The 27966-nt window shown below is 38.5% G+C and overlaps 1 protein-coding gene across 1 annotated transcript in view; it reads right to left on the reverse strand.

The window, feature by feature from the left end:
• NOX3 (NADPH oxidase 3) overlaps positions 1-27678 on the reverse strand; it is a 39122-nt gene extending 11444 nt beyond the window's left edge. The window contains exons 1-10 of the mRNA XM_033011691.1: positions 27634-27678; positions 26870-26965; positions 26554-26664; positions 24642-24726; positions 15998-16143; positions 12720-12901; positions 9812-9941; positions 6586-6678; positions 5188-5441; positions 1579-1741 (exon numbers count right to left, since the gene is read on the reverse strand). Of these exons, the coding sequence (XP_032867582.1) occupies positions 1579-1741; positions 5188-5441; positions 6586-6678; positions 9812-9941; positions 12720-12901; positions 15998-16143; positions 24642-24726; positions 26554-26664; positions 26870-26965; positions 27634-27678 (1305 nt within the window). The remainder of the gene's footprint in view (positions 1-1578; positions 1742-5187; positions 5442-6585; positions 6679-9811; positions 9942-12719; positions 12902-15997; positions 16144-24641; positions 24727-26553; positions 26665-26869; positions 26966-27633) is intronic.
• Positions 27679-27966: the final 288 nt, after the last annotated feature.

The raw sequence follows: 27966 nt of genomic DNA on the forward strand, positions 1-27966 counted from the left end.
CAATAAGGAAGCCAAGATATAGAGAAAAGACATATAGAAATCATGATACTTTTGTATTTCACAGATATTCAGAAAATCTGAGCTCTATAGCAAAAAAACATGGCAGAATGCACCATGCATTTATCTTTTCAGGCACACTTACCCAAGATTCTCCCTAAGCTGTGGATGAAGACCCTGAGGTATACTATATTCTCAGTGCATAGATAAATTCTGGGTTTTTTTTTTTTCCCCTTAAGATAACAGCAATAACAATAATAATAATTTTACTTGTGTACATATAGAATATGTAAAATATACATATATAATGCATATATATTCCTTCCAGTGGAAAAGATCATTCTGGTACAATTGTAGTATTTGCAAATACATTTCTTTTCACATCTAGCACGTATTTTCGTTTTTATTTCCCTCCCTCCTCAGTGCTTTTTCTGCCTCAAAGATCCCCCTTGGCAATTTGAACCTGTCTTCAACTCCACAGTTACTAAAATCCCAGATGCTTTTTCAGTGGCAGCTTGTCATTAAGATGCCAGTTTTAACACTCTTTCATTTAAAAAGATCAGCCCCTTGGTCCTGCAGTCCGCTCCATACGTACTGACCCTCTCAGAGATCTGTCCACTCTGATGCAATTTCAGCATTTGTCCTTAAATGTGAAATGTTGAACAGTTCCTGATTCAGCTTTTACATTGGAAAATGAGCTAAAAGAAGCTGTAAGGTCCACAAGCTACCACTTGCCATGGTGGATAGGGAAGAGAATGTTTAATGCTGACTTTTTTTCTCTGTTACCTTCTTATCCCTCAGCCTACTTCACCCATTATCTCACCTTCACCTATCCTCCCCTAGTGCTGCCTCACATATCCTTAGCAGAAGATGTATAACAGGTTAGGAGATCTAACAGGTTAGCAGATATAACAGGTTAGCTGATAAGTACGTTAACTTAATTGGTGCCATCAATGCCTTACAGACCCCAATATATTTTTTTTCAACAAAATAATTGAAGTGGTTTGAGGCAGTAATATGCATCGTGATACATACGTCTCATCCAGAGCCTAAATGCCTTTTTTCATTCCTTCTATGCTGGCTAATATCCTGACTTTGCAAGGTGAGAAAATCAGCTAATGGTCACTGAATGCAGCATTCTGGACCGGGACACAAAGCCAAAGGGCACTCACAAAACCTACAGCTGAACAAGGAGCAAGTGCTGCCCTTTCCTTCTGTCTAAGATGGCCTAGCAGGATTTATTTTTGGTAGGAAAGAGGACAAATTTCTCTTCTAGCTCTCTAACTACCTGTCTATCTATGAAAGGCATTCCAAGTTTATTGCCAGTTGCTATTGAAAATCTGATTCTTCAGCTTTTACTAAGAAACACTGCAGCTAGAGCTACCTTCTTCCTCAGGGAATAACAGTGAATTCAGGACCCTAACCCACAGCAGCTCCTGAGGCAGCTGGAAAGCAAGCGACTGTTTCTGAGAGCGAGTTAAAGCGCTCAAGTGAGTCTCTAGCTCTGAATTGCCTCTCTCACCTGGCAAAATAGGCTCATTTGCGGAACTTTTTGACGGAGCGATAAACTTTCCCACCTACCTTCTGCAGCGCCAGTACTGTGTTAGGGTTGCAGCATTTGTACCAAATGGATTTTAAAATAGAGGCAAATGGCGTCACTCCGATTCCTGCTGCAATGCAGACACTCACTTGGTAGTGGAAGACGTCTGTGGTTGAAGATCCGTATGGTCCATCCACGGCCAGTCTACAGCAAAAAGACACTTAGTCAAGGGTCAGCAGTGTACAAAATGACAGAAAGGTTAAATTTTTTTGGGCTACATATCTTCAAAACTGAACTTCTGTTCAAATAAAAGAGAAAAGACATGTCTAAGCTGGCACACAAATTACCCATACAAACACATTTAATTTTCAGTGGGTGCCATTTAATAGCAAAGCAACTGTTTTTTCTGAAGTGAGAGAACAAGAGCACCCATGTGGGCTTGGGGCCTGGCCATCTATTTAAGCATGCAATTGCAATTTTCTGGCTTTCTGAAATGTGATTAGTCATATAATTGCATGTCCAAATTTAGCTGTGGAATTTGCATATTTGATTACGAATTACTGAAAAGCATCCTGTTTTAGAGCTTTATTTTCTATATTGTATATATCAAAGTAAAGAGGAACGGATTATATTAATAATTTTGAAAAGTTCTCTATATGTTTTAAAGTAATAAAAGAGAAAGCAAGAAAGAGATCATCATATGCAAGGAAACTACTGTTTTCTCAGCTCTTTCTGAAAAAGGAATACTTCAGAAATACATTTTTGGCAATAATACTGTACCTGACATAAAGGCAAAATGTTTAAGGAGAAATGCTTGTTTATGTTACTACCTCCTATAATCATTGTTGCTGATGCTGAGGCATTCGTTTTGGTTAAAATTAGACATGAAAAAGATTATTAAATAATCAGATTCATTCCGCTAGCACCATGGAATGTAAATACACAGAGTACATTGGAGTGATCTGTCCAGTCTGTTTTTAAATAATGGAAGTGCTCTGGAGGATGGTTTTACTAGCACCCAGTCTTTAGGAAGAGTTAGTTTTTTCCTTCTTTCAGATTTTCTATTGTTTTGTGCTCTTAATTGCATGAATCATCTTTAAAATCCAGCTTAAATACTACAAACAAATACACAGACATAAGAAGAATTAAATGTTTTAACAGGAAAAGAAAGGGGGATCACCAAGAAATGGTATACACACATATAGGGACACAATGTATCTGAAACCCTATTGTTGCTTTATTAAAGTGTACTTGAAGTCCTAGTAAACATTTTCTCTTTCATTTGTACTTTTCACTTTTATTTCAGTATTCCAAATGCTCTGCAAGTGTGGTCACAAATGAAACAGCTACTCAGGGATAACTTTTGGAAATCTGGCCTCAGCTGTAAAAAAATTTTTTTTTTTTTTTTGGTAATATGTATTGCTTTTCAGATTATTGCCCAGCTCTGTACTTTTTGAGCACTCAAAACTTCCTGTAAAATACAGTTAATTTAGGATATGTATGCAAAGTACCTAAGAACTATTTTCAGGTAAGCTTTCTATGTAGTTCAATGTGGGCTTGGGAGCAATTCTCATTATTCTTAGTAGATTGGGAAAAAATTGATCTGGAAGGAATTTCAAGAGATTCTTTAATCTGTCTCTGTGCTACAAGACAGGATAAATTATTTCTGAATCATTCCTTACAGAGATTTGTCTTGTCAGTCTGCTCCTAAATTCCGAGGTGACAGAGATCCCATCATTGGTTTGAATGCCTTGCTCAGCCATAGCTAGAGAGCTTAGCTAAATACAGAGACCCAGAGAAGTAGGGAGGAGAAAGCGGAGAAAGAGAAACTGAATACAGCCTGTCCATTTGATCTAGAAAGGGTGGAGGAAGGTAGGAAGATAGTAAACAAAGAGATAAAAAATATTACACTTGCATTTGCCAAGGGAGGAGTAGAAAATAGGGCTATAGACTGTTTCTACCTATGGTTTAGATTGCCCATATTCTTTGTGTCAATCTACACATTTTCATTTGAAAGCATTACTTTTGGGGAAGGTAGGGAAAGTAGTTCTGGAAAAGTAACATCAGTGGATTCTTGTATTATTTTTAAAATTTAAACATTTGCTGATCAGCATGATTGTGTAGTACTCCTGACTGTAAGAGAAGTTATCTTTTGGGACAATGTGCTAAAACAGCAATTAAGTGAGACAAAATCCTGAAGAGACATAATGTGGAACTTGATTATTTTCACAAGAATAGTCTATTCTGTGGTTTTATCTCTCAAATTGGCCAGAAATCACAACTGTCTTTGCTACCTGTATAAATTCACGTACATTTTATTTTAGTCTTCTTTTATTAATTACAATATACATATTTTATTTTTAGAACCCTACCTTATAATTCAGTTGCTACATGTCTTCTGTCTTCTGCTCAGTTTCTGCTATGTTATTTTTAATATAATCACCAGTTTTGTGTTTATCTTTAGATATTGAAACCTGTGAAAAAGACTTGTTTTTTGCTTTATTGCTAGCTTAACTATTGAAATATTCTTTTTAATATATTGCATGAAAGCAACTGAATTATGGCATTAGGCACCCTAACAAGATTAAAAAGAAGAGTCTTTATATATGACAGTGCTGTTAATTTCAACTCTGCATTGTGGCCAGCAACGTTTGATAACATTTTTCTCTTTCTCATTCTATACACTGGCTGTCAATCACTTCGGACCATTTTTGCTCCAGTTCTGCTGAAATGGCATACTTCTTTTTCCAGTTGCTTTTAACAAAGGCACAGCTTTCATTTCTAATTCTTATTAACTGATATAATGCAAGGACTGGACCAGACTTTCTTCTCTGCCCTCACCTTCTAGTATGCCTCTAGCTCAGTGGTGCCTATAAGCTTTTTAGGGGAATGTTCTTCAACATCCAAGTTCCATTAACTTATATAAATGTAGTTTTAAAAGTGCCTTTTGCTGTTCAGTTTTACTAGAACGCCCTCATCAAAAGCAATTTTCCAGCGGGAAAATAGTTCCTTCGGTCCCAGGCCCTACACACTCCACCAGAATTGAAATGATCCTGTGCCAGGCTCTTTGCTGAAAATCTCCACTATGCCTTCAAGGAGCTACATGGCTTGAATCCATTACATATAGAGCCAGGTGCTTAGCTGGTATAAGTCAGGATGGCTCCATTAACTTCAGCAGAGCCCTGCTGACTTGCAACAACAAAGGATCAACATTTTGCTTGGATTAAGATGCCACAGATACAGAATTTGAACGCCAATAACCTTCATAAAGCAGGGTTTGGAATACAGAGACAGAGTTGAGGGAGGCTGCTGGAAAGGAGTAAGGTTCAAGCAGAAGTTTCTGGGGCCCCTAAATGGGTACCTTTAGATGTAGATATAGATTTTAGAGGCTTAGATGATAGTGACAGAGATACAGATACTGATATGGACTTTAAAACTTGAACTAGTCATTGCGTCTTCTTAGTAGCTGTTGTCCTAAGTTCATGACTCTGATTATTTGTGGTTTTCTTAGTGGCATGTTTATGGATCCAGAACTATGATCTAATATTGTACCATAAAGAACACACACAAAATTAATTAAAATGAAAATATTAACATTTATTTTAAAATGTAGAATTAACATTTTAAAATGTTTTGTTTGTTGTTCAAACCTTGGTAACATCCACAATTCCTTGAAAGCTTTTTGTTCTGCTCCAAAGGCCTTGAAGAGGGCCGCAGTCCAATCCCCAACGACCCGTATGTGAACACTGAAGAAGTCCTCCTCTGGAGCTGAGGTGAGGGTGAAAGGGTGCCACTCCAGCTGTGAGACAGATGGACACTGTAGAAAGATGTATTGACCAGGTCCCATTTTAAAGCCATGTTTCTTCATGTGAAGCTCAAGGACTCCAGAGGAATGTGCCACCACCTAAACAATAATAAAAGGACCTGTTTTATTTTCCTTCAAAAGAGTAACTGTTTGTTTCTGTTAGGTTACAGGTGACTTTGCAGTCATTTCTACCAGAGTTCAACCACAAGTTAATGCAAATTGGGAAGCACAGTAATTTTCAAAAGTCTTGTAGGTTATGTCCTAAACTGCATGTTGCAGTGCTGTTTCTGCCCAATAGCTTGAGAGTACATGCAGTGTGTTTTGAGGGGCAGCTTGCTTTGTGAGTGTAAGAGGCAGAGGAAAGGCTGTAACAATTCAACAGTTTGCCAGCTTTCTATCTTAGTAAAGCCTATGCAAAAGTATTCCTTAATAGACTGGAATAATTTCCCCGTTTTACTCTCATGTAACGTAAGTAACATGTATGGGATTATTGTTGGTTTGGCAAGAAGAAAAAAGCTCAGTGAGGTCAAATCTAATATACTTTTATTAAGAGGTAATCTCAGCTGAGCAGTCATTTTATATGTCACACATAGTATACTGAGATTCTCAGATCACAGCCACTCTGAAATCAGCAGCAAGACTTATCTGACATGCTTTTCCCCTCACACAAAATAAGCCTGTTTCTGATTGCCAGCTTGATATGTGTGGACTTGGCTGCTTCAGTAGCAGCATTCCCCATTCATTCTGCTGTGACTTAAATAGGCCCTTAGCATACAAAGATATTTACAACTGGGATCAATTGTTACAGTCGTATTAATGAAGCTTTGACTATTTATGCTAACTAATAATATAACCCTTAATCTCCCTGGAAGGCTCCAGACTTGGAAGTAAAATCTGTGTCCTACTGAAGTCAAGGGTGTCTCTGGCATTTACTGCAGTGGAACATGGTTTCAGTTCATTAAAAAGAGACAGCCTTTGCGCAGATGTTTGTGTTATGGTGGTGTAAAGTCTAGTACTTCATTAATCAACTTTGGTCCCGTATGGAATAATCTTATGGACTTGTTGTTGGAATAAATACAAAACCTAAAATCAATAGTTGGATGAAACTATGGTAATGATGGAAGAGCTAGGAATGAAAAATGAAGTCATAATGGAGCGAAGTTACCTATAAAAGATAAAAAAAAGTAATTGACATAATGGTTTGGTTTTTTTTTTACACAGACATGCAAGCTATGTTACATACCTTAGTAATGAACACCTCCTGTCGAAATCTCCAAAATCTAACAATTCTTTCACAGATGTACAACACCATAGGACTTAAAACCCACTTCCAAGCCTGTAGAAAGTTGCATATTAAAAACCAACATTTATTTGAATTTCTACAAAAATAATTTACATTTCTGCCTTAAATCAGCAGGTAGCTTAAAATGAAATTATTTGATTTCTCGTCTGTGATTTTTGGTTCGCCCTTTTCAAGAGCGTATTTCTGTTGCTACTGTAGCAGTTCTGGCTTTCCTGTGGAACAGACATATGGGACTTCTTCACAGACACACTCCAAAAGCAGTGCTAATATCTATCTGTATTCTGGCCAAGAAGAGTCCTTTAAAATCTTTTCTTAGTAAAAGGCAAAAGAATTACTCTGTTTCGGTGTTAGGTATAGATGTCATTAGACCTGAAGAGGTATAAATGCATACTTTGATATACTGTTACCCATAGCCTTACTAGTTGTTTTTTTTTTTTTTTTTTTCTCTTCAAAGCCTACAGTATTTCAGAAGGGTCAGATAGGAGTAGCTCTTGCTGTCAGCCGTGAGTTTTCTGATGCTGCATTAGAAAATGTTAAGTCCCAAATATTCAATTAGAGCAATGGGATACACTTCCCTTTAATCCATTAGTTGGCTTTGTATCAATAAATATGTTTTTGTGTTCTGAGATACTAAGCTGGTTATACTTTAAGTATTGCATATGATTGCTGTGCATGTACTTACTAATTGTATGTATTGATCACTATAACAATCAAAGAGACTTGGCTATTCAAGTATACTAGCTGATGATTTCACTGAGTTGCATTGCTAGCTAAGATAATTAGATGTAATTGAACCTTCATGATTTTTTTTTTCCTAGAAGAGATACTGTTTTATTTCCAGTTTTGTTAATCACACAGCTCATTCTAGCAAACTGAAGACTTCACAATCATGTGGCTTTTAAAATCTCCAAAGAGTAACTTCACTTGCTGAAACATTGACTTTGCTCCACAAGCTGGGTAACAGGGGTTATAAAGTATATTTTATGAGAAGCAAGCCATAAAATTATGTGGCTTCCTTAGAAAGTGCTAAGAGGATGGAGTGGCAATTTCCCAAGGTTAAGTCTTGAAAATTAAACTAAAAAAATGCATGATTTAATAATGGGAAGAACCCAGCATAAGACAGAAGATTCTTGGTTAAAGCAGAAACTCAACACATCCGTTGGCCCTAAATACTACAGGTGTCTCTGCACAGTGGGTAATCTCATATCTTGAATACATTTGCATATATCAAGCCACAATAATGATGAGACCTGTTTTTCCTTCCTTGCATTTGTGCTACCTGTAAATAAAAGCACGTGATGGGAATGTTAAGCTTGCAGGCTAGCCTAGATTTCAAATGTGCCATCACTCCCATGCAACGGAGCATTCAATCCAAAAGATCTCTTGGCCAGGTTGGGACAACAGGGCATCCACCAGGAGGAATGGGCTGCTAGGCATCACGGCTCCCAGCCGGCTAATCAGGGCATTGGTATTCTTGCCCAAGTGGTGTTTCTTCCCATAATGAGAATGAACTGAGATGGGGCAGCGATGGCTCAGGAGAGGCTCTGAGGATAGCAGTCGAGATGCCTCGGGTGCAACACAAGTGCTTCATTGTCCTCAGTGGGAGCCGGATCAGGCTCCTACACACTGAAATATGGAGCAGTGAGGCAGACACGGCGTGACTGAGAGAGAGGTGCTCTGCCACGGCAGCCTTCCGTGGGAGCCATGGCCAGCAGGTCTTGCTCTCCGGTGTCACTTCACACAATCCCAGCTGTGCACAAGGCTGTCCCCTCCCTGCTCAGCCCCATCTGTCCCCACCCCTGCCCCCACTGGGGCTGCACAAGCCTTGCCACGGCTTTTTAGCCTCTGAATGAATTTGTGCTATCTATCTGCTGTGTCTAGCAGGTAGCACCATAGCACATTATCCATCCAGCAAAGCACTGCTCTTATAGATGATCTATATGCCATATGGTATTATCACAATTCATTTAAAGTAATGTGACTTTGCAAGTATGGCCTTGGGTACGCAGGAAAGTGTGGCAAAATAGGCTTAACACAGAGAAGTAGAAGTTCTCTCCAGTTAGGTTTATGATAATGAATGTCAGGACATGCTGTTGGAAGCAAGCTTGTGTCTGTATTCATGGTGCGTAGCCATGTATTGATTTTTATGGCGACATTGTAGCTGAAATTTTAGAGAGGCATTCATTTTCTCATTAATATGCAGGTTGGATAGTGGCTAACAATAGTTTAGTTTAGAAAAATCTATGTCAGCCATTAAAAGAGCTACAAGACACTGAATGCTAATTTTTCTCCTTTACTTTAGGATTTCCTTTGGTATGTTTTCTCTTTTTGGAAGAAACAACAAAAACTTGCATATGAGCAAGCTAAATCTTGAGTTGTAAATGTTAAATGATTTTGTTTGGATGCTAGACATCTGACATACTGTACAAATCTGCTACTTAATTACCCCCTGTGGATTTGCAATCTTGTTGCAGCAAAACCACCCTTCCGTGGGACATTTTTCCTGCCTTTTGCCTTTCCCTTTCATAATTCATTGTTTCTAATTCTCTTCTTTTTACCCAACTTACAACATCAATGCTGGACAATATGAAGCATGTACCCCAAAGCAAGGACATAATTTTATCTCCAAATTATTCTCCCTTGGTATTTAGATTATCCATATTAAAGTAATATTAGTTAAAATAATAATAGTAATTTGCATGCCTATCTTTAATGTTCCATTGTATTTTCTGTATCTCAACCTTCGTAAGGTTTTCTCTTGGAGGCTGTGTTTGTGCAATGAACACATCAGGGATATTGATGATACTGAATAATTAAAAATAAATGTACACAACAGATTTAAATAGAGTTCAATTCTGGAATCCATGCCCTTCAAAGGGATTGCTGCCTAACTAAAGGATCTTCCAGAAATAAAAATTATTATTAATGACACCAAAATTTTATACATCACTCTTCATCTGTACCTGTCTATACTGATTATAGAGGAGGTCAGGATCACTAGCTGAATGCACAGGGAGAGGTCATGGAACACAAATGTGAAAGTACTGTCTAAACATGACACTAAGTGCCAGTCACTAGCATACACTCCAGCTCCCTGCTTCCTAAGACATTTGGCCTCCCAAGGAAGGATATTAAGTTAAAAACAGAAGATGAACATCAGTCTTACCACAGGTTTGTTGCCAGAAAACTGTGGCAAAGGGCACTGAGTGGCGTTCTCCCATTCCAAGTAGTGATCTTTACAGTAAGTGACATTGTGAAGCAGCAGACTCTGAGGTGTCTGACCTCGGACAAGCTGACTTAAAACAAAAATGTTCATCAGTGATATGCTTCTTTGCAAGGTTTCCGTACATCTATAGGTTTTACACTGGTAGTTGAATGCAGATTTGGAGATAACTGAAAGTTCAAGAACTGGCCATTTCAATCCTGTTCAGCTCTCTTGTTCAAATTACCTTTGCTTTAGCTTTGCCATGGCTTTTTGACCAAGTGCAGGAAGTGTGTTATGGTATTGGTATACACTAATGCAGCTGAAATGAGGAGAATCCTTGTGTAGAAAAATGTACATTTTGCTGTTTGTGGCAAAATTGGAATGATTTCAAAGTTCTTTGGAGCAGACACTTTGACCTCTGTATATGAGCATGTGGTTTTGTTTAGGAAAATAATAAAATTTAATAGTGACAGACCTTCTCTTTCCTTTGCTGCTTTCTAAATGTATTTCTAAAAGCTGCAAATAAAGTTGGAGGACTGTAATTAGATGTGTACTCTCTAAAGATATTAAATTCTAGCTTCTTTACTTCTGAGAATGTTAATGATGTCAATTTTCTCAAACATATCAATCCTGACTGTTCAGTTTAAATGGGTTTCAGCTGGTGTTGATTATGGGTAGAGAAGGAAGATTTTTATGGGGAAACCCTATTTGTTTCATATAGTTTCCCTGAATTTTCCCTTCCATACTTACTTTGGCTCTACAATGTTAGCCTGTCCTGCCCACTAGTCTAACTTCTACATGGCAGTGTTATCAGCTGCCACCAGTTCAGACAGACAGACAGAAAAGGAGGCAGGCTCGAGTAAGTTTTGTTCAGTCACCTGGAAAGGAGGAAGAGATGGGAAGTGGATAAAACCTTGGGTTTTGACTCCTTTTCATAGATGAGGTGGTGGTAGGGATGTGCTGGGGCAACAGGGACCTGCTCTGTTGGGACTGTGCTATGCAGTCCAGGGATTACGCTGTGGTATGAGCCAAATCTAGGAGATGAGGACGATGAGATTTACCTCAAAACTACACTCCCTATCTGAATTAAAATGCCAATGTAGATGCATTACTGTAGATTCGCATTAACACTACCACAAAGAAATGAGAAAAAGAAATGGGGGAAAGCACACAAGGGAGAAGAAGCAGAAGATGTCAGTGGAGCTGGAAACAGAAAATGGAAACGTTTTCTGCATGAGGTGCCTGCTTGCTTTCACTCTGCATGGACAGGGGATTTATCAGCCCCTGAGCTTCTCAGGGAATCTCCCCCAATTCTGCTGTCCCTCAATATAAGAACCAGAGCCCTGTACCAACAGTATGGACCTTCCTCTTGTGATGAGGAAAAGGGAGACAATCAGCAACCTATCAGTCATCCCTCTACATAAAAGCCACCTGACTGGACTAGTCATAAACTTGAGTTTATGTTTAAACTTCAGAAGGGAGAGCCAACCTGCGGGAAGACCTGGATAGGCTGCAAAAGTGGGCTAACAAGATCCGTATGAAGTTCAACGAGGACAAGAGTAAGGTCTTGCACCTGGAGAAACATAATCCAGGAGTGCAGCACAGGCTGGGATCTACCTGGCTGGAGAGCAGCTCTGTGGAAAGGGACCTGGGGGTTCTGGCAGACAACAAGCTCAACATGAGTGAGCAGTGTGCTGCAGCGGCAAAGCAAGCCAACAGGATGCTGGGTTGTATCAAGAAGGGCATCATCAGCAGAGATAAAGAAGTCATCATCCCACTCTACTCAGCACTTGTCAGGCCACACCTGGAAGGCCGTGTTCAGTTTTGTTTTACGCTGTACAAAAGATGTGGACAGGCTGGAGGAGGGCCACAAAGGTGATCAAAGGACTAGGAAGCCTGTATATGGGGAAAGGCTGAGAGTATTGTTTCTTTTTTCAGCCTTGAGAAGCAATGATTTAGGGGTGACCTCATCACCATATTCTTGTATTTAAAAGGTGGGTACAAAGAAGATGGAGACTCCTTTTTTACAAGGAGTCACATGGAAATATGAGGGGTAATGGGTACAAGTTACTCCTGAGGAGATTCCAATTGGACACAGGAGGAAAATTTTTCACAATGAGAACAACCAGCCAGTGGAATAATCTCCCCAGGGAAGTGGTGGATTCCCCAACATTGGACACTTGTCAGCTGGACAGGGTGCTGGGCCATCTTGTCTAGATTGTGCTTTTGCCAAGAAAGGTTGGACCAGATAATCCTTGAGGTCTCTTCCAATGTGGTATTCTAGGATTCTATGTTTGAGTTGTTTGTTACTGTAGTTATCAAAACCTGATTTGTAATATAGTGCCTGCTGCTACTGTACAGTATTTCTCTATGGTAAGGAAATTTGGGGTTCTTTTCCCCACAGAGAAAAAAGGTCAAAACCACTTTACATTTATGGATGAAGAGGACAACATGCACAGTGATATCCACCACAGGGTAGCTGGCACGCTGAAAGCGTGTACAAGTTCTCTTGGAGAATGCTTTGCAAGAGCTATGAGCATAAGGTCTATCCCTTATTACTCTGGACCCACAAAGGTTTGATTCCTAATCTGTAATGCCCCCGGTTCCCAGGGATGAAAGGCCATTCAGACCAATGCATTGATAAAAGGCAGGTTGTAAGATGGTAGAAGGGTAATTGAAAGAACTACAACACATTTCTAGTCCTCAGAAAAGTGGTGTGTTTTAGTTTCAAAATGATTTCATTTTGCAATCTGTGTCTGAGCAAAGATCCCATCAGTTTGTTAATAGAAAAGCATAGGATTATAGATTTGAACTGTGTTTCTTCTCAAACTGTGTACATATACCCCATGTAGTTTATGCAGACACTTACCCCATACCATGGATTATTAAACCAATGAAGAAAACCACAAAGAGATGATGGGTATACCAGAACACCTCATAACATGACCTTCTGATGAGCTCAGTGGATGAAGTCATGATCAGAATTAGCGCCACAGTTATCACAACTCCAGTTATTCCAGCTATGGTGGTTAGTACCTCTCCTGTTGTGTTCTACAATAAGAATACATTATTATTATTAGTAGTAGTAGTAGCTATTGTTGTTATAATTGTTATTTTTATTACTACTTTTGTTGCTGTTACTATTGTTACTGTTGCTGCTATTATATATGAAGCCAAAATACAATGTATATTTTCAGTATAGGAACAAAACCAGAACAAGACATGGAGGCAAGGCAAATCTCCATTTTGCCACAGTAGAGCATGGAAAAACGTCCACTCAGGCTTATGCCAGACAGATGTGTAAATGTTTGCTGTCACTTATTTGTTTCAGGAAGTGAAAGGAGGAAATTAGACAGTCTCATTATCACTTTAATCTATTTTGCTTAAGTAAAAGTGTCCCAGAAAAAAAAAAAAAAGAAAATTATTAGAGAAATGAGAAGATGAAATCTATCAATGTAATGAACAAAACAGCACTAGAAACTAGCTTATTCATGTGAGGGTGATAGAGCGAGGTGCTAAGATACCTGCAACCATAAAGGCATGGGGTTCTTTTGTGCTTATTTCACTTCAAAGTCTGTGGGTTTCTAGCAGCCCTGAAATGGTGTATAAAAATGGCATGCTCTCATTTACCTAAACAGCATAGCTCATTTACCTGTTCCTTATATTTATCTGGAGATACACTGGATAATACTTGCATTTGTTTTTTAAAAGATATATTTATATTTACATTTTTATACTTGTCAGTGATGAAACATTAATATTCTGGGCTAGAACATACTCCTTCTTGTTCATGACTCAGACAGCAGCACAGGTCTGTTACATCTGTCTAAACCTACCAAAATAAACTGAAGTGAGAATGAAGATGTATTTTGAACACAACAGTCAGATGCTGATCTCAGTTATAAAGTGCAAATCTTCAAGAACAGCAGTAAAAATCTCACACACAAGATGAGACTCAAGCTAAATATGCCTGTAGAGTGTAAATGAAGTCCCCATTTGGCCTGCACACATGTATATCTGTTTTCCTGGTGCTGATGCGCAGGAATGGAGGAGCTCAGCATGCTTTCTGGATCCTGAGTTGGTTCTACTGCTTAATACACTAGGAGAAAAAAAAAAACCCTATATTGTACTTGTAAAGTGCATTCATTTGATATGGAAATCCTAGAGGTGATAAAATTCCACAATGCCATTTTTACAGTAATTTTTTACAGTAAAATCATTCTTTCAGATGTTCACACTTGACAGCACACAGTACATTTTCAAATTGGTGCCTGTGAAAAGTGTGTTCAGATCCCATTACATATTAACAGGATTGATCTAGGTGATATTTTGAACATTTCCACTACAGTGGCTAGTTTGAATGTTGAGATGAGACAAGGAAAAAAGTCAAAGATACTTAGTACATTGCTACTACAGGGGTAGGATGAAACTGAAAAGAAAGCCTGAATTGTTGCTCTCAGAACTTTCTTCTCTGAAGTTAGAAACAATCTTTTATTTGTTTTCCTTCATAATTTATTAATTCCGAGTGTAGCTACTGAGACACAAATGAGTGATAAATGAAATATAAATATTAGAGGTTAGAGTAAAATCTAGGCTGTAAATTGGAAGGTAATTTTGGAGCATATTACTGTGAAAAATCTGGGAAAGGGTCTCAAAAAATGCTAGCCTTTCTCCTCAAAGGTATTTGGGATCTTAATGTTAATTAGAGGCCTACCTCACAATTATATCACCACGGGAAGGCTTAGTGGAGAAAAAAATACATGCTGAAAGATGTCAGGTTCCCATCCAGAGCTGTGAGCTTTGTTCTGTTCCTGGGGAGCACCCCACTTGTGTGCGTTGAGAGTGGACACCGGGTGTACAGAAACTGTGCAGCTGTGTCCTTGGGTTGCTATCCTTTTCAGATAAACCTGACTACTTTGTCAACACTAACACGAAGATCATTCATACCATTGAGACTATTAATTTGCTTGATTTTCTTCAAACTTGAGAATTGTTTACTTCTTTGTCTTGAAAGATGCAAAAATCACACTACCTAGACTGGAAGGGAACTGAGAAAAAGCAGGACAAAATGCCTTGTAACTGAAAAGTACTATCGAATCCTACTGATGGTTGTCCAGCCATCATCTGACTTTGTTTCTTGTTTCAGTGGAGCACACCACTGATCAAAAGAGCCCCGCTCCATGGTGTTCAGGCAGTCTTTATTGCATGCTGGCTATGTGGGAATGTTCTGAAAAGCAGGAACAGTATGTGTGGGAGTCTCACCAGGGCCATTTCAACCCTGGAGTATATAACAGTATACAACAGTATACGCAAGCAAACATATAACACAAATGTAATGTATACTAAAACGGAATAAAGAAAAAAGCTGATTAACTTTCGCATGCTTTACATGCACAATTTGCAGAAAGGGTCAGTTTTCCTTTACGTTATGAGTATTATAAGGAAGAACTTATAATGCTGTTGTGAGAAGTGGACAGGAGACACAGTCACTTTTTTCCCCAAAGCAAGCAGAACCATTTATTTGCAGGGCTGAGGTGCCCATAGTCCTGCTTGGCTCTGAAGAGCACACAGCAGCACTAGCTTCACCGTGAACTGCTTCCTATATGAAGCAAAAGCCTCTGGGTGGTTTTGCACGTGCTCTTCCCAGGGCAGCCACACTCCACATGCAACGAGGCAGAATCAACCCCCACCCTGGAAAGATGCTGCGCAACCATGGGGAGAGACAAATAGCAACCGTGAAAGAAATATTGTTAAGTGCTATTACTGGGGTTTTTTGGTTGGTTGGTTGGGTTTTTTTCCTATCTGGAAAGAAGCTGTGTTTATTCCATGTATTGATAGTTTAGTTTAGTTTTTTTTTATTTTTTTTGCAGTTCATTTTATTGTCTACTATTCACAACACTCCTTATCCTTCACCCCCCCCATCCCCAGCTATCTCCTGACAAACTAATTAAAATACTGTAGACATTTCTTTGAGCTTAGTAACCTGAAAATTGCAGCTCTGAGTAAGTGTTTTTAGCTGAAATTGAGGTTAACCTTTGGCAGCACCTTCTTGGTCTGGTTAAAAGGCTTTGAAATACAGTTTTACCGACAATAGAATCCACTGAGGAAAACTTTTTAGATGAGGAAAAGCAAAAAGTGACAGCTTACCGTTTCATAGGTCCTGATTGGGTTCAAGTAGCTTTCATTTGGGCTCTTGCCAAGGCCAGAAAGTTTATTCCGTAACTCCCCAGCTTCCTTTGACTGGCTGGTATGATACCTCTCGACGTTGATCAAGTGGGCAACAATATGGATGGCTGCATGAGAGAAAGAGTAGTGTAAAATTACAGACACACTCATATGTGTCCACAGTGCCAGAAGGAACTTCATTAAGCACACTATGAACTATTTGAAAAACTTGGGTGTAAACTGAGAGCTTTGCATGGGTTAAACTGGCAATAAAAGGGAAATTTTATCAAATATATGTCTAATGTGAAGCTGTTGCACATTCACAAGAGAGGATAGGAACAGCTCCAGTGTAATCTGGAAGAGAAGGACCTCTTGAGAGATGTTATAAAGATGTTTTTCTCTGATTTTAAATTGTTCAAACTGAGGTAAACTAATTAAAATCCCCATTTTTTATTAATATACTAGGATGTGCCATGGTCTAATATTGCTATGCAGGACACTAACTTGTCTGATTTAGGCATATACCAGATTGCAACTTGCACCAGGGATATTTAAGAGGTGCATCCAAAATCTGTCCTCTATTAACAAGTAGCTATAGCATCACTTTACACAGGTTGGGCCTGGGGAAACCACAGGAACTATGATTTTAAGGGTGAAATCTGAATCAGTGTTAGATCTGATTTGCCGTGAGCATTATATATCACCTCTACTTCTGGCCTGCTCCAAAAGGTATATGAAATAGTCAGTTTAGAAAAATGCCTTAGAGTGAAGTAAGAACTCCCATGTAATTATTTTCCTCAGTGGAAAGATGGTAACTTCAAACAAGGGGAAAAAGGAAGGACTTTGTTTTATTATCGGCTAACATAGATAAAGTCATAATCATGGTAGGTGTAGAGTTTCAGTTTTCAGTATAAGAGATTCTCAAGTCCATTAAAGGGAAGTTGTAATTAATGCAAAATATTAAACACCAAAGGATGAAAAAATTACAATGCAAAACAATTATATGTTTACAGTAGAGCTATTAAGATATGCTATTTCTGTTTTTTATAACTAGCTTCTTGTTATCATCTCTCCTTCAGTGTTTATCTTTTCTTGTTGCTGACCATTTAAAAACCTTCCTAAAAGGCAGTATTTGTAGTAAATCAAATATGATCTGCTTCCCTGAACAATATTCTCTCAATAGAAGATTCTTTTTTCCTTTTTCTTTTTCCTTTCATTTTTTCCTCCTTCTCTTTTTGCTTTTCTTTTCTATTTTTCTTTTTGTCTCTTATCTCTTGTCTCTCCTTTCTTTTTTCTTCTTCCTTCTTTCCTCTTTCTTCTTATTTCCTTTTTTTTTTTTTTTCCCCTTTTTTAAATTGTAACTATTTGCACAAAAGTAATGTCTTACTGTGCTAGTCACTGTGTGATCATAGATGAAAAAACAGGATTAAATGCATAAGGACTTTCGTATTGCTAAGTCTTCTGCATGCTGGAGTCCAGCTCCTCTGCAGTGCCTGGAGAGAGCTGTGGGCATGGCAATATGAGTTCAGGTAGGATGCTGGCCATCAAAGTGCTTAAAGCAGCCAGTGCAAAAAGGTAGAAGATTGCACTCTTGACCTCTGCAGTAGGTTAGCCCATGTGTCCAGGCTAGAGAGAGGTTATTTTCACTCTGTTCTTCTGAGGTGACCCTTCTAGAGCTGTAGATGTGCTGTGGTTGATTGACTGTCAGGTTGCACTTCATTCAAAACATAATGTTAGCTTAGGGACTGCCTCCTGCCACTCCCTAACACCTGCTTTGCCTCATTTCCCCATGCTTAGATACTCACCGGGAGATGAAAGACATATTTTAAAATTCTTGTTACATTAAATTTAAAGTAGGCTTTTAAACCGAATCATATTTCCTAGTCACTGGGCTTACCGGTTATTCTCCTGTGAACTGTCTTCTGATGAAACCCTTAATAAAAATAATCAAATATTTATTGACACAAGCATCCCAAGTGAATATCCTGAGCACCCAAACTGCAAAATCAAGCTCCCATTTTTTCTGAATCTTTGGCCCAATGAATAATAAATTATTTATACAAGCTGGAATAGCTTCAGCAGAATGGAGACCGAATCCAAATGGGTATGAACTGCACAGAGATAAAATGAGTCTGGAAATTAGAAGACAGATTCAAGCCATCAAAGGAATGAGACTCTAAAATAACCTTTCAATAAATGGGATAATGGGATCAAGCAATCTAAGCAGCTTTCAGCTGAAGGTTGGTCATTTTATGAAATAGCGTATATGACGTGACTGTGAGCATTAGAGGGTATTGGACTCAGTGACCCAGCATGTCCTGCGTGCGTTGTTATGGATTAGGTGCTGCATGTGAAACAACCTGGCCAGAGTCACACGGGAGAGGCTTCCTGGCACCCACGCATGAGAGGGTGCTCCCAGCACCTCGACAGCACCCCGACGCTGGAAGGAAGGTTGCACAAGACCACAGCAGCAAGTGGGATGTGTGGATTCAGACTGTCAAAACCCAAAAGCCTGAGAGGCTCTGAGCTGCAGGGTTTAGGTGGCAGCTGTGTGGGGGCTGTGGCAATCTGTTCCCCAGTGTACAACTGATGTATAAGCAGTATATAAACACTGTTTATGTATTTAAGTGTAACAGCACTTTTAAGTGCTGAGTGGGAAGCAGGGGGCAGCTGTTCCTACAAGGGGCTCCTTTCAGAACAGATGTTTTGGCCTGGTAAGGATGTTATCAAATCCAGCTGGAAGGGAACCAACTCACTGCTTGACGAGGACCTGATTTCTCTGGCGTCCAAAGGAGCTCACTTAGAGGATGGGAGTGTGGGGTAACGGACCACTGTGTGTGGTAGGTTGTGGAGTTACATGCTGCATGTAGTCCGGTACCAGACTGAGGGAAAGAGGAGAGAGATGGAAAGCTCTAACAGTGAATCTCTGAATGAACTTGTACTAAGCAGTCATGTCTTGGCATCTGTTAGTGATTACTGGTGCAACCAGTAATGGTACTTGGGCGTCTTGTCCTCTATACCTTGCAGGATGTTCTTTATAACTCCAGTATGATATAATAGTCACCATAGCCTTGGGACCAGGTGAGTTTCACACAGTGGTGAACCACGGTGTTGTTTTACCAAGGGTTCCTTGCAGCATATAAACTTCTGGTTTTGGACTACCCTTGCTCACTTAAAATAGCAACTTTGACTGGAGGTGGCAGTTTGAATCTGTGTTCAGAGCATATCACATTTACCCTCTTTCACCTTTAAAACACATACATTTTTAAAAAGTGATACTGCAGATTGTGAAATCTTCATGTGAAATGATGACATTTCTGTTGTTTAGAAGGCTACGGAACCTTGCACTTCCCTCAAAGTGCAGGATTTCTCATGATTTGTACAAATTCCAGTCATGTCAGCAGTGGTGGGAAACCTAGGGCTATCTGGTATATGCTGAGTGTTGAGAATGAAATGAGGTGGCAGTTTCTTCCAGAGAGAAGTCCACATTTCCTAACAGAGTATTTGCAGTCCTGAACAGGATTAAGCTGTGTGTTGAATAGACATGCCTTCCCAAGAAGGTCTCAAGCCTAAGGTTTAATGAACAGTAATCATGTTGCAACTTTTCCCTGGAAGAAGAGATCCACTTTCTGCAACATAACCTAGTAAGATTTTTCTGCAGGCTATTAAAGGACACCATTTTGTCCATCTGCATATCATTCTGCTTTGCTGTGTTACTGTCAAGGGAAACATCATCATACCCTCTTCTTCGGGATTTACCACATCTTCCCTTTTAGGTGACATTCCCTCCAGCTTTCATCTAACAGGTAGAGGATATTGCAAGTGTAGAAGACTTCCAAAATGAACAGGAGAGGTCTTTTCTGCAAGCTATTCAATGGTAGCTGTTAATGTACAGAGTATAATGATACACTGGAAAATATTAACATTCAAATTCATGATGTACTGAATATGTTGGTTTACCCGAGTCTCTCGTGATCTTAAATATTGCCTAGAGTGTTATTAGATTAATACTTCTGATGATTTTTTGTGTGCTGCTAGGAAAAAATGATGCAATCTAAAAGTGAATTATGGCTGGATGGTAAGAGTAATGCAAAGTTCTAATTCCATTTTCAGTGTGGTTCATTTAATGTACAATAGTTGTAGCAGACTAAAAAGTTTGGCACTGGATACATTGCCATTAGCTAAAATATTTTACATCCCTAAAGTGAATTTTTGAAGGTCCTTTGCATCTGCAGTGTATAGAATTTAGTAAGCAATTCCAAAATTAATATGTAGATTTGTGATATCTGAGCTTACAACAGTTGTTTTTTTTTCCCTGCATCACTTATCTAAGTTAACCATGAAGGCAAAGTTTAAGGTACTACACCTCAGGATTTTCAGTTCCATTTTCTCCTCATTCTGCAGGGTCAGATATAAAGTGTGGAGTAAATCATACAATCTTTTAAACAAAGTTCTTTTTTATAACTGTGTATGAAGACTGAAGGATTTTAACTGTTCTTAACAACATCTGGAACCTCTGAAGCACTTAACATACATTAATTTGTATTTGACCCTGAGATGTTCTATCTAGTCCACCTCTGAGACCAAATAAAAGGTTTTATTGGAAGGAGGGAGGGAGGAAAAGGGTTGGTATTAGAGCATGGTGTTTACTGTACGTATTCTTAAATACAAAGAGATGTAATTAAATTATCTTGAAAGTCTGGTCAATTTAGCTAGTCTTATTGAGCCAATTGTGCCTTCAGTGAAGCATGTACAACTCTCATTGAACTAAACAGAAATTACTTGTGTTTATCTGAGAAAAAGATTTCACTATCTCTTTTTCTGCATGCCTGTACAGGATAATAATCAAATTGGAGCTTGCTGCTAGCTGTTAAATATTTTGGTTAACCAACCCATCATGATAAAATCAAAGGGGTTGAATCGTGACCTTTCTGCCCACAGTGAAGAGAACAATTTTGCAAACACCTAATCGAGGCACAGGGAAGTCTGTTCCTGAACAAGCCTGGGTTCTTTTGCCACCCACTGCCTCGTGCCTTTTCTAGTTACACAGAACCCTTAACTCAGCCTCATGCTGTCTTTGTGGACTAAAAAAGTGCAGATTATGCAAAAATTACAGCACTACTGACCACACACATACTTACATTTGATGATTTTTTTTTTTTTTTTTTTTTTTTTAGAATGGTTATAAACATCAAAGAAGAACATGACTTGGACCATTTTTTATCCCAGCTGGAAGCTTATAATTTTTAATTTAATGTAGTTTCCTTCCTAATACTTGCACTAAATCTGGATTTAAACAATCTGACCAAAAAAAAAAAAAAAAGCACTTTAATGGAAATTTGATTTTCTGTAATTTCTGAATGTACAACACTGAGATATCAGGTAAACCTCTTTTGAAGATAGGCATCTGCTTCCCTGAAAACTTCATCGCTTACACAAAAATGTTACTCAGATCACCAAAACCCTTTACATAGCAACCACTACCAAAATGTGGTTGAAAATGCAAAGGAGTTTTGTATTTTTAGCTATAGATTTTCAGTGCTTGTCAGAAGCCAAACACACCTGGCACCACTATACTTCTGTCTGCATTCTGCATTTTTCATGTTTTTACAGAAAATCTCACTGCTGAAATTTTTAAGGAGCAGAAACCACCATTTCAAACAGCCTAACTACAAAGAACCTTGATGTGCTTCCCTTATTTTCCCTCAATTGCTTAAGCTTTATTGATACCATAATTCAAAGACTGTTGGAACAATATATCTATATAACCTTTCTGCAATCATCAAAACAACACAAGAAGCAGTTTGTTCTTCAAGATATGCACCATATGCCAAAGTAAAAAAAATAAAATATATCCCCCCCCGACACTCCCCATTTCAGAAAACGTACAAATGTACTTTCTTATGATGGTAAAAACAATACAGTTAGAGGGAGGAGTTGTACAGAGCTCTGTTTACTATCTCTTGTAGATATCTTTACGTTTCAGACAACTGCCTCTCATCAGAAAAGTTTCTTTTGCATTAGAAAGCATAGAATGATTTGCACTGATCAAACTGAGAGTGCATGAAACTATGATTTTATTCTAGCAGAGTTACGGGTCTATAAGGAAGATTTATTAGTGGGTGAATAACTCCCAGACAACTCTTATCACAGACAGGCATGCAGAACGCAGGAAGCCAAACTAAGCAGAATTCCCTTTACTGAATTTTCAATGATGCCCTTGATTATAGATAGCATTGTTTACCCTCTCTCTTTCCTCCAACTTCCCTCTTCCACTAGTCTCTAATTATATCCCTTTATGACCTGACCAATTAAAGCCTGCTCTTGAATTTGTATTAGAGCTGATGAAAAATTAAAGGTACAGATATACTTTTTCCAAGGCCACGCGCACCTCAGCTGAGCTGGCTGCCTGCTAGAAGCCAGACAATACTAATGTTGCACTGACTATTTTTAGCACCCTATTAAATAAATATGCTGGAATAACACCACCTGGCAAGCTGAGATGAATACATCTTACTTTAATAATAAAGGAGTCTACAATTTTATATTGTGAGGCTAAGCTTGCTGATTTGATCTGCAAATTGGTTTAACTTCTTGCTACCACGTTTAGGCTATTGATCATACAGGGGAGAACATCCATTTAACTAAGAATTACTAAATTGCAATAGACTAATAGGAGTTGACTATGCTTTTGTGTAACAAAAGGCAATATAGGTAGTACTTGGATAAATAATATGTCAGTTGAGAGGAAAACTGTATCTACACATCATTTTAACACTGTTAGATTTTATAAAAAGGGACTCAATATATTTATGGGTAACTTGTTACTCTGCAACATTGCTTTTCTGTCACAATACATGCTGTAGATTGTATTTTTTTTATGAATTTGCAATTTAATCACATGCAACTGAGTTTCTAGCCATTCTTTACCCAAGTCTGACTATACAGTGATGTAGTGTTTAGCCAAATATGATAGTTGTTTCTCACTTGTCTGTAAGGGAAGCATGTGTTCATAAGTTGTCATGTTTTGTTCATTAGACTTCACTGTATTTTGTTTTCTTCCACAAATATCTCATCAACTATTTGTCCATTTTATACTCTGGGAAAAAACCCAACCCAAATAACAACCCAACAAAGAACCCTCATTTTTTTCCCTAGAGAGTGACAGAATTACATAATGGTGCTTTCTGCCATTTCCCATCAGCTCCTGTGTCTTTTTCCTTGGAATTACTGAAGCCATAAAGTAATCATTTCCCTGATAAACTTGCACATCCCAAATTGTCCACCTTAATGCACTAGCAAACATTTTTATATTAATGTAAAAACAAAAAACATAGAAGGTTTGACTGTGCAGTTTTGCTTTCTTTTTGGAGCATGACAAATTATACACCAAGTAGAAATTGGTTAATTTACATTCTTGGGTTGATTTGTTAATTAAAGAAGCAATGTTGCGTTCTGTAGGAATCTGCTTTATGCTGAAGCTGAACTCTGATAAATGAATGGACATGACAGATAAGTAAATCATCATAATACACCAGAAGATGTACATTCTCATCCCCCCAGCCTTTCCCTCTGAACTCTTTAGCACTCCATACAAAGGACAAATTTTAGCTATTGATTCCTGATGGCAATTCTGACTTCATATTCTTGTCTCACTGCATGGAGACATTAACAGCCTATACACATAAAAGCAGCTCCCTCATGTAGACTGAAAAAAATATTGGGACCAAGACCCACCCAGACAGCCTGGGGGTAGGACTGTTACCCTGCAATGTCTTATGCTTGCAGATAACTCTGATTAACTCATGTGTCTCCTTCACGTTTTCTAAGAGAACTATCTGCCCCAGATACCTCTCCATCTCTATGTGCTTCCTCAGTTTTGCCTTTTGTTCTCCCCTCTTTGCACATCCCTTCTACACACGCTGTCTCTTGTTCCCCTCATGCCATCTGATTTCCTACAAACTTCAGTCTTCTCCAGGTCCTTTAATGACCATGTCTTCTTCCCAGCCAGGCAAACAAACACCTATAGCTCAGTAAGTCACTATGACCAGCAAAATAGATAACTTTTGATCTCAAGATGTAGTTTTTCTCTCAAGGGGACCATTAGTTCCCTGTACCCATCACCTATTTTTAAAAAGAAATAAATTAAGAATTTAATGTTTTTGAGACAGCTCCTTGTCTAAAATTCAGATTAAATTTACTACCTGGTTGAAAAATTATTGAAAAAGGTGTAGTGGTGGACAGATGAGCAGTGTGACTTATAAGAACCATTTTCTTAGGAAATCAGACTGTAATACTATGTCATCTCCCATAACATCTACACTTAGGGATTTAATAAAAGTTTTTTACATTAAATGTTAAGAGCACAAATGTTGATCACATTAACTAAATGGCAACTAGTAGTTAATATCCAGGTTGAAAGTTTATTGACTTAACAGTCAAACTTTTCTCAAGCAGAAAAGATTACAAATGGTTAATCAGATGGGACTGCTATACCTATTTAAAGCTGCAGTCACCAAATGATGCACTAAAATAGCACGTCTCAGAGCTGATGGGGATTACAGCATTAGGCAGCATCACTGTGAAATTCAAAACATTTCAAAGGCAAAGAAAAAAAAAAGCTTACTTGCATTTACAGCTATTCCATAGGCAACCATCTTGTGAAATGCGATGTTTTTGTCAAGCTGTCTCCTCAGTGCTCCTCCACAGCACTTGGTGAAAAAGAAGACCTTGGTTTATATCATTCCTATTACTATTTGCAGCTCACATTTTGGAGAGAAGAGAGAAGTTCAATACATTTAAAAATGGAATATTGAAGGAATGCAGTGTAAGTTTTGGGTTAGCCTTAACTTTGGGGCTTGGGTAACTTCAGCATAGTGAGATACCAAGATTTCTTAAGGTATCCACCTATGTAGAGGCTCAAAACCAGGTTTGATGGAACTGCTACATGTAACTGTGATTTGTGAGTGGTTTCTCTGGGCTGGTGATTAACTAATTTGCTAGTGTAAGGACAGCAGGCTGGGCCACTACTGCTTTGCAAGCTTAGGTTTAGCTGCATGAGCACAGCTGAACTGCTGGCAAAGCCAGCTTGCAATGGGAACACTTTCACTGCTTTCATGAAATGCACACCCCAGGAGGGTGAGGCTGTCTAGACCTCAGGTGGTCGCATGCTTATGTATTACTGAGCCATCTTCCCATTACTGGGAATGCTCAGCGATGGTGTGCTTGTGGCCAGCTGGGTGCTTCTGCACGGAGCCAGCCTGGGGCCGCGGCAGGCAGCCATCAGCCAAAACTAACACACTCTGCTGGAACCTAGACAGCCCTCGTGGACCTAATTCAGTCTCTGAATGGTGTTGTGGGTGTCTGGATTGCTCCATTGACCTGGTGCGGTGCCATGCCAAAGATCCTGGCATCAATCCATGTTGTTTCCCAGCTAAAAAATCTACCAAAAACCTGGAGCACCGTGGGGTGCAATGGCAAGACAGAGCACCTCCTCAGAGAGCCACTGGATCCAGCCCACTACTGACCATACTATAGCCAGTCAAATTGTTCTGTACCATGCTCCTGAAGAGCAGAATATTGTCCAGAAGATCAAAATATTGATTCTATGTAAGAAGTGTTCCAGTTCTCTGAGTTCTTACTCAGCATCTAAGTGGGCATGCATATATTTTATTTTAATTCACAAACTGATTCAGAGGTCCAACAAGACATTTTTTTTCTTAAATGTTCAGCTCCTGGACTCAAACAATGATAAAAGAGTGTGGATTCCCAGCCTAAGGAGTGCTTGAAATGTAACTCTGATGCTGAAGGGAAAAAAAAAGGCAGAACTGAAATAAGAACCAACTTACAATAAAATAAATTAATGTTACAATTTCCAAATTCCTGTTGTTCTTGGAGGCATGAAGTGATCTGCAATTTTTTACCCAAATGTAGTATTGGAATTACTTTGACTGCAATAATTCACTTCAAATTGAAGCTATAGCTAGTAGAACTGAAGCCTTAAATACTTCCTATGCGTGATACCAAGGATAATGTAAATGCCTCTGAGCAGATGACCACTACATTACAAAAACATGTTTACAAGAAAGGAAGACCTGAATGGTGTCCACTCAGGCAGAAGAGTTTAGACATGTTTCCTTATTATCCTTATGACACTTTTATCTATCTGTACATTTTCTTTCTCCAATTTTCGCTTTGCTACTACACAGGATACACATGATGGATATGTATTTTTTCCATTTGGCCAAGTTGCATTATTACGTCCCTTTTTTGTAGCTCCTCATTTTTCACTTCATGACACCATGCTGTGCAGTGGCTGCCAAAATCAGCATTGCATCTAGAGCACTGTGTTAAACAAGCCATTTATTTCTCTTCAGTCATGAATACTGACAATTTAAATGGTAATAACTAGGCAATAGTGTACAGACTTCCCTATCAAAAATTAAAATTCCTTGGAAAATGTTTGATATGTATAATATTGCTGAACTACAGAAATAAAAAAGGGAGGATAATATGGCTATTTGAGAAAAGATACTTACAATGCTTGCTCCTCTTAAGAATGAAGTAAGGTTTCTACTGACTGGTAACAGGATTAGCATGCAGTTAAAATTAAGGCACGTTGCAGAAGCCCTTGCCCAAGCCAGGGTTGACTGTACATATAACGGTATAAAGAAATTAAATTACAAGCTTGGTATAGGAAAAGCAAAAGAAAGAAAATACTATATTAACATAATACTCTTATATGGGAAATTTACTGTTGAAGCATCAAAAATATTATTATGAAGGGTATAAATAAAATCAGACTATGAATACATTCTTCTTGTGGAGCCCTTTAACAATCAAGCTCGAACTTACTCCCAGCATAATCCGTGTGTAAACGTAAGCATCTTCGTCTTCATACCAGTGGAAAGTATCAATAAACAAATAGAAATTCAGTCCCAGCCATACCAGCTACAAAGCAGACAGGCTACAGATTAGTGACACAGTATTTTTTAATGCATATGAAGCTAGTTATGGTTACAGTTTTAAAAGTATCTGAGAGATACTTCAAAATCAGTGTGCAATGCAGTTCTTGATCACAGATGATAGAAATCACAAATGCCTGCTGGAATGAGGCTATCTTTTATCAGATGCAGGATTACGGTCCTATGCTCACATCCCTAGGAGACGATATAGATGACATTTACTGTGTGAAGGTAAACTTGATCTTAAACACAGGGCTTAGCCTAGTTGCTAAAAAGGCAAGAAAAACTAAAATTAAAGAATTCCAGAAATGGAGGGAGTTAAAAGCTGAGGAAATTATTTTCTCTGCCCCCCCATACTCAATTCACTAAAGCGTCTGAAAATAATTCAGAATATAATTTCAATTACAATTGCAAACCCCTGTTCCCTTTATCTGAGAACTAAAGTACACACACTTAAAAATAATTAAAAATAAAACAGTAAGACTTTAAATTGTTTTTAAGACTAGTTATAAAAAGGCTGCTGAATATTTTATAGCAAGTTTTACATTAAGCTTGGGAGCATTACTGTAAGCAAACCATAAAATGTTTTTTAAACAAGCTTAAAATATTTATATATATATCCAATTAGATTTTTTTAATGCTAAAAATACTCACTAATAACAGCACTGAGAGTTTTTCATTCAAAATCCAGAATCCCATCCTGAGTACTTCTCCCTATGCTAGCAGCAGCTGACTCTTGCCTTCCAGCGTAACCTGAGTTCTCCGTCCATTCCTCAGGGTTTTCTACTAACTCCTTTTGTCTTTAGATTTTAATAAGCACCTAGTGGGAGCAGAAGCTCTCTCTAGGAATTTTCTAATTAAGGACTGCCTGACAAGAACAGATCACCCAAGTGACATGTCTCATGACCTGTGTAAATAAAATGCTGGTCATTGTCCAGTCCTTTCTCTCTCCAAAGTTATTTCTCAGCAAATGAGAGATGCTGTCAT

The sequence above is a fragment of the Tyto alba genome, unplaced genomic scaffold, assembly GCF_018691265.1.
Source record: "Tyto alba isolate M040663 unplaced genomic scaffold, T.alba_DEE_v4.0 Super-Scaffold_22, whole genome shotgun sequence".
Classification (NCBI taxonomy): Eukaryota; Metazoa; Chordata; class Aves; order Strigiformes; family Tytonidae; genus Tyto; species Tyto alba.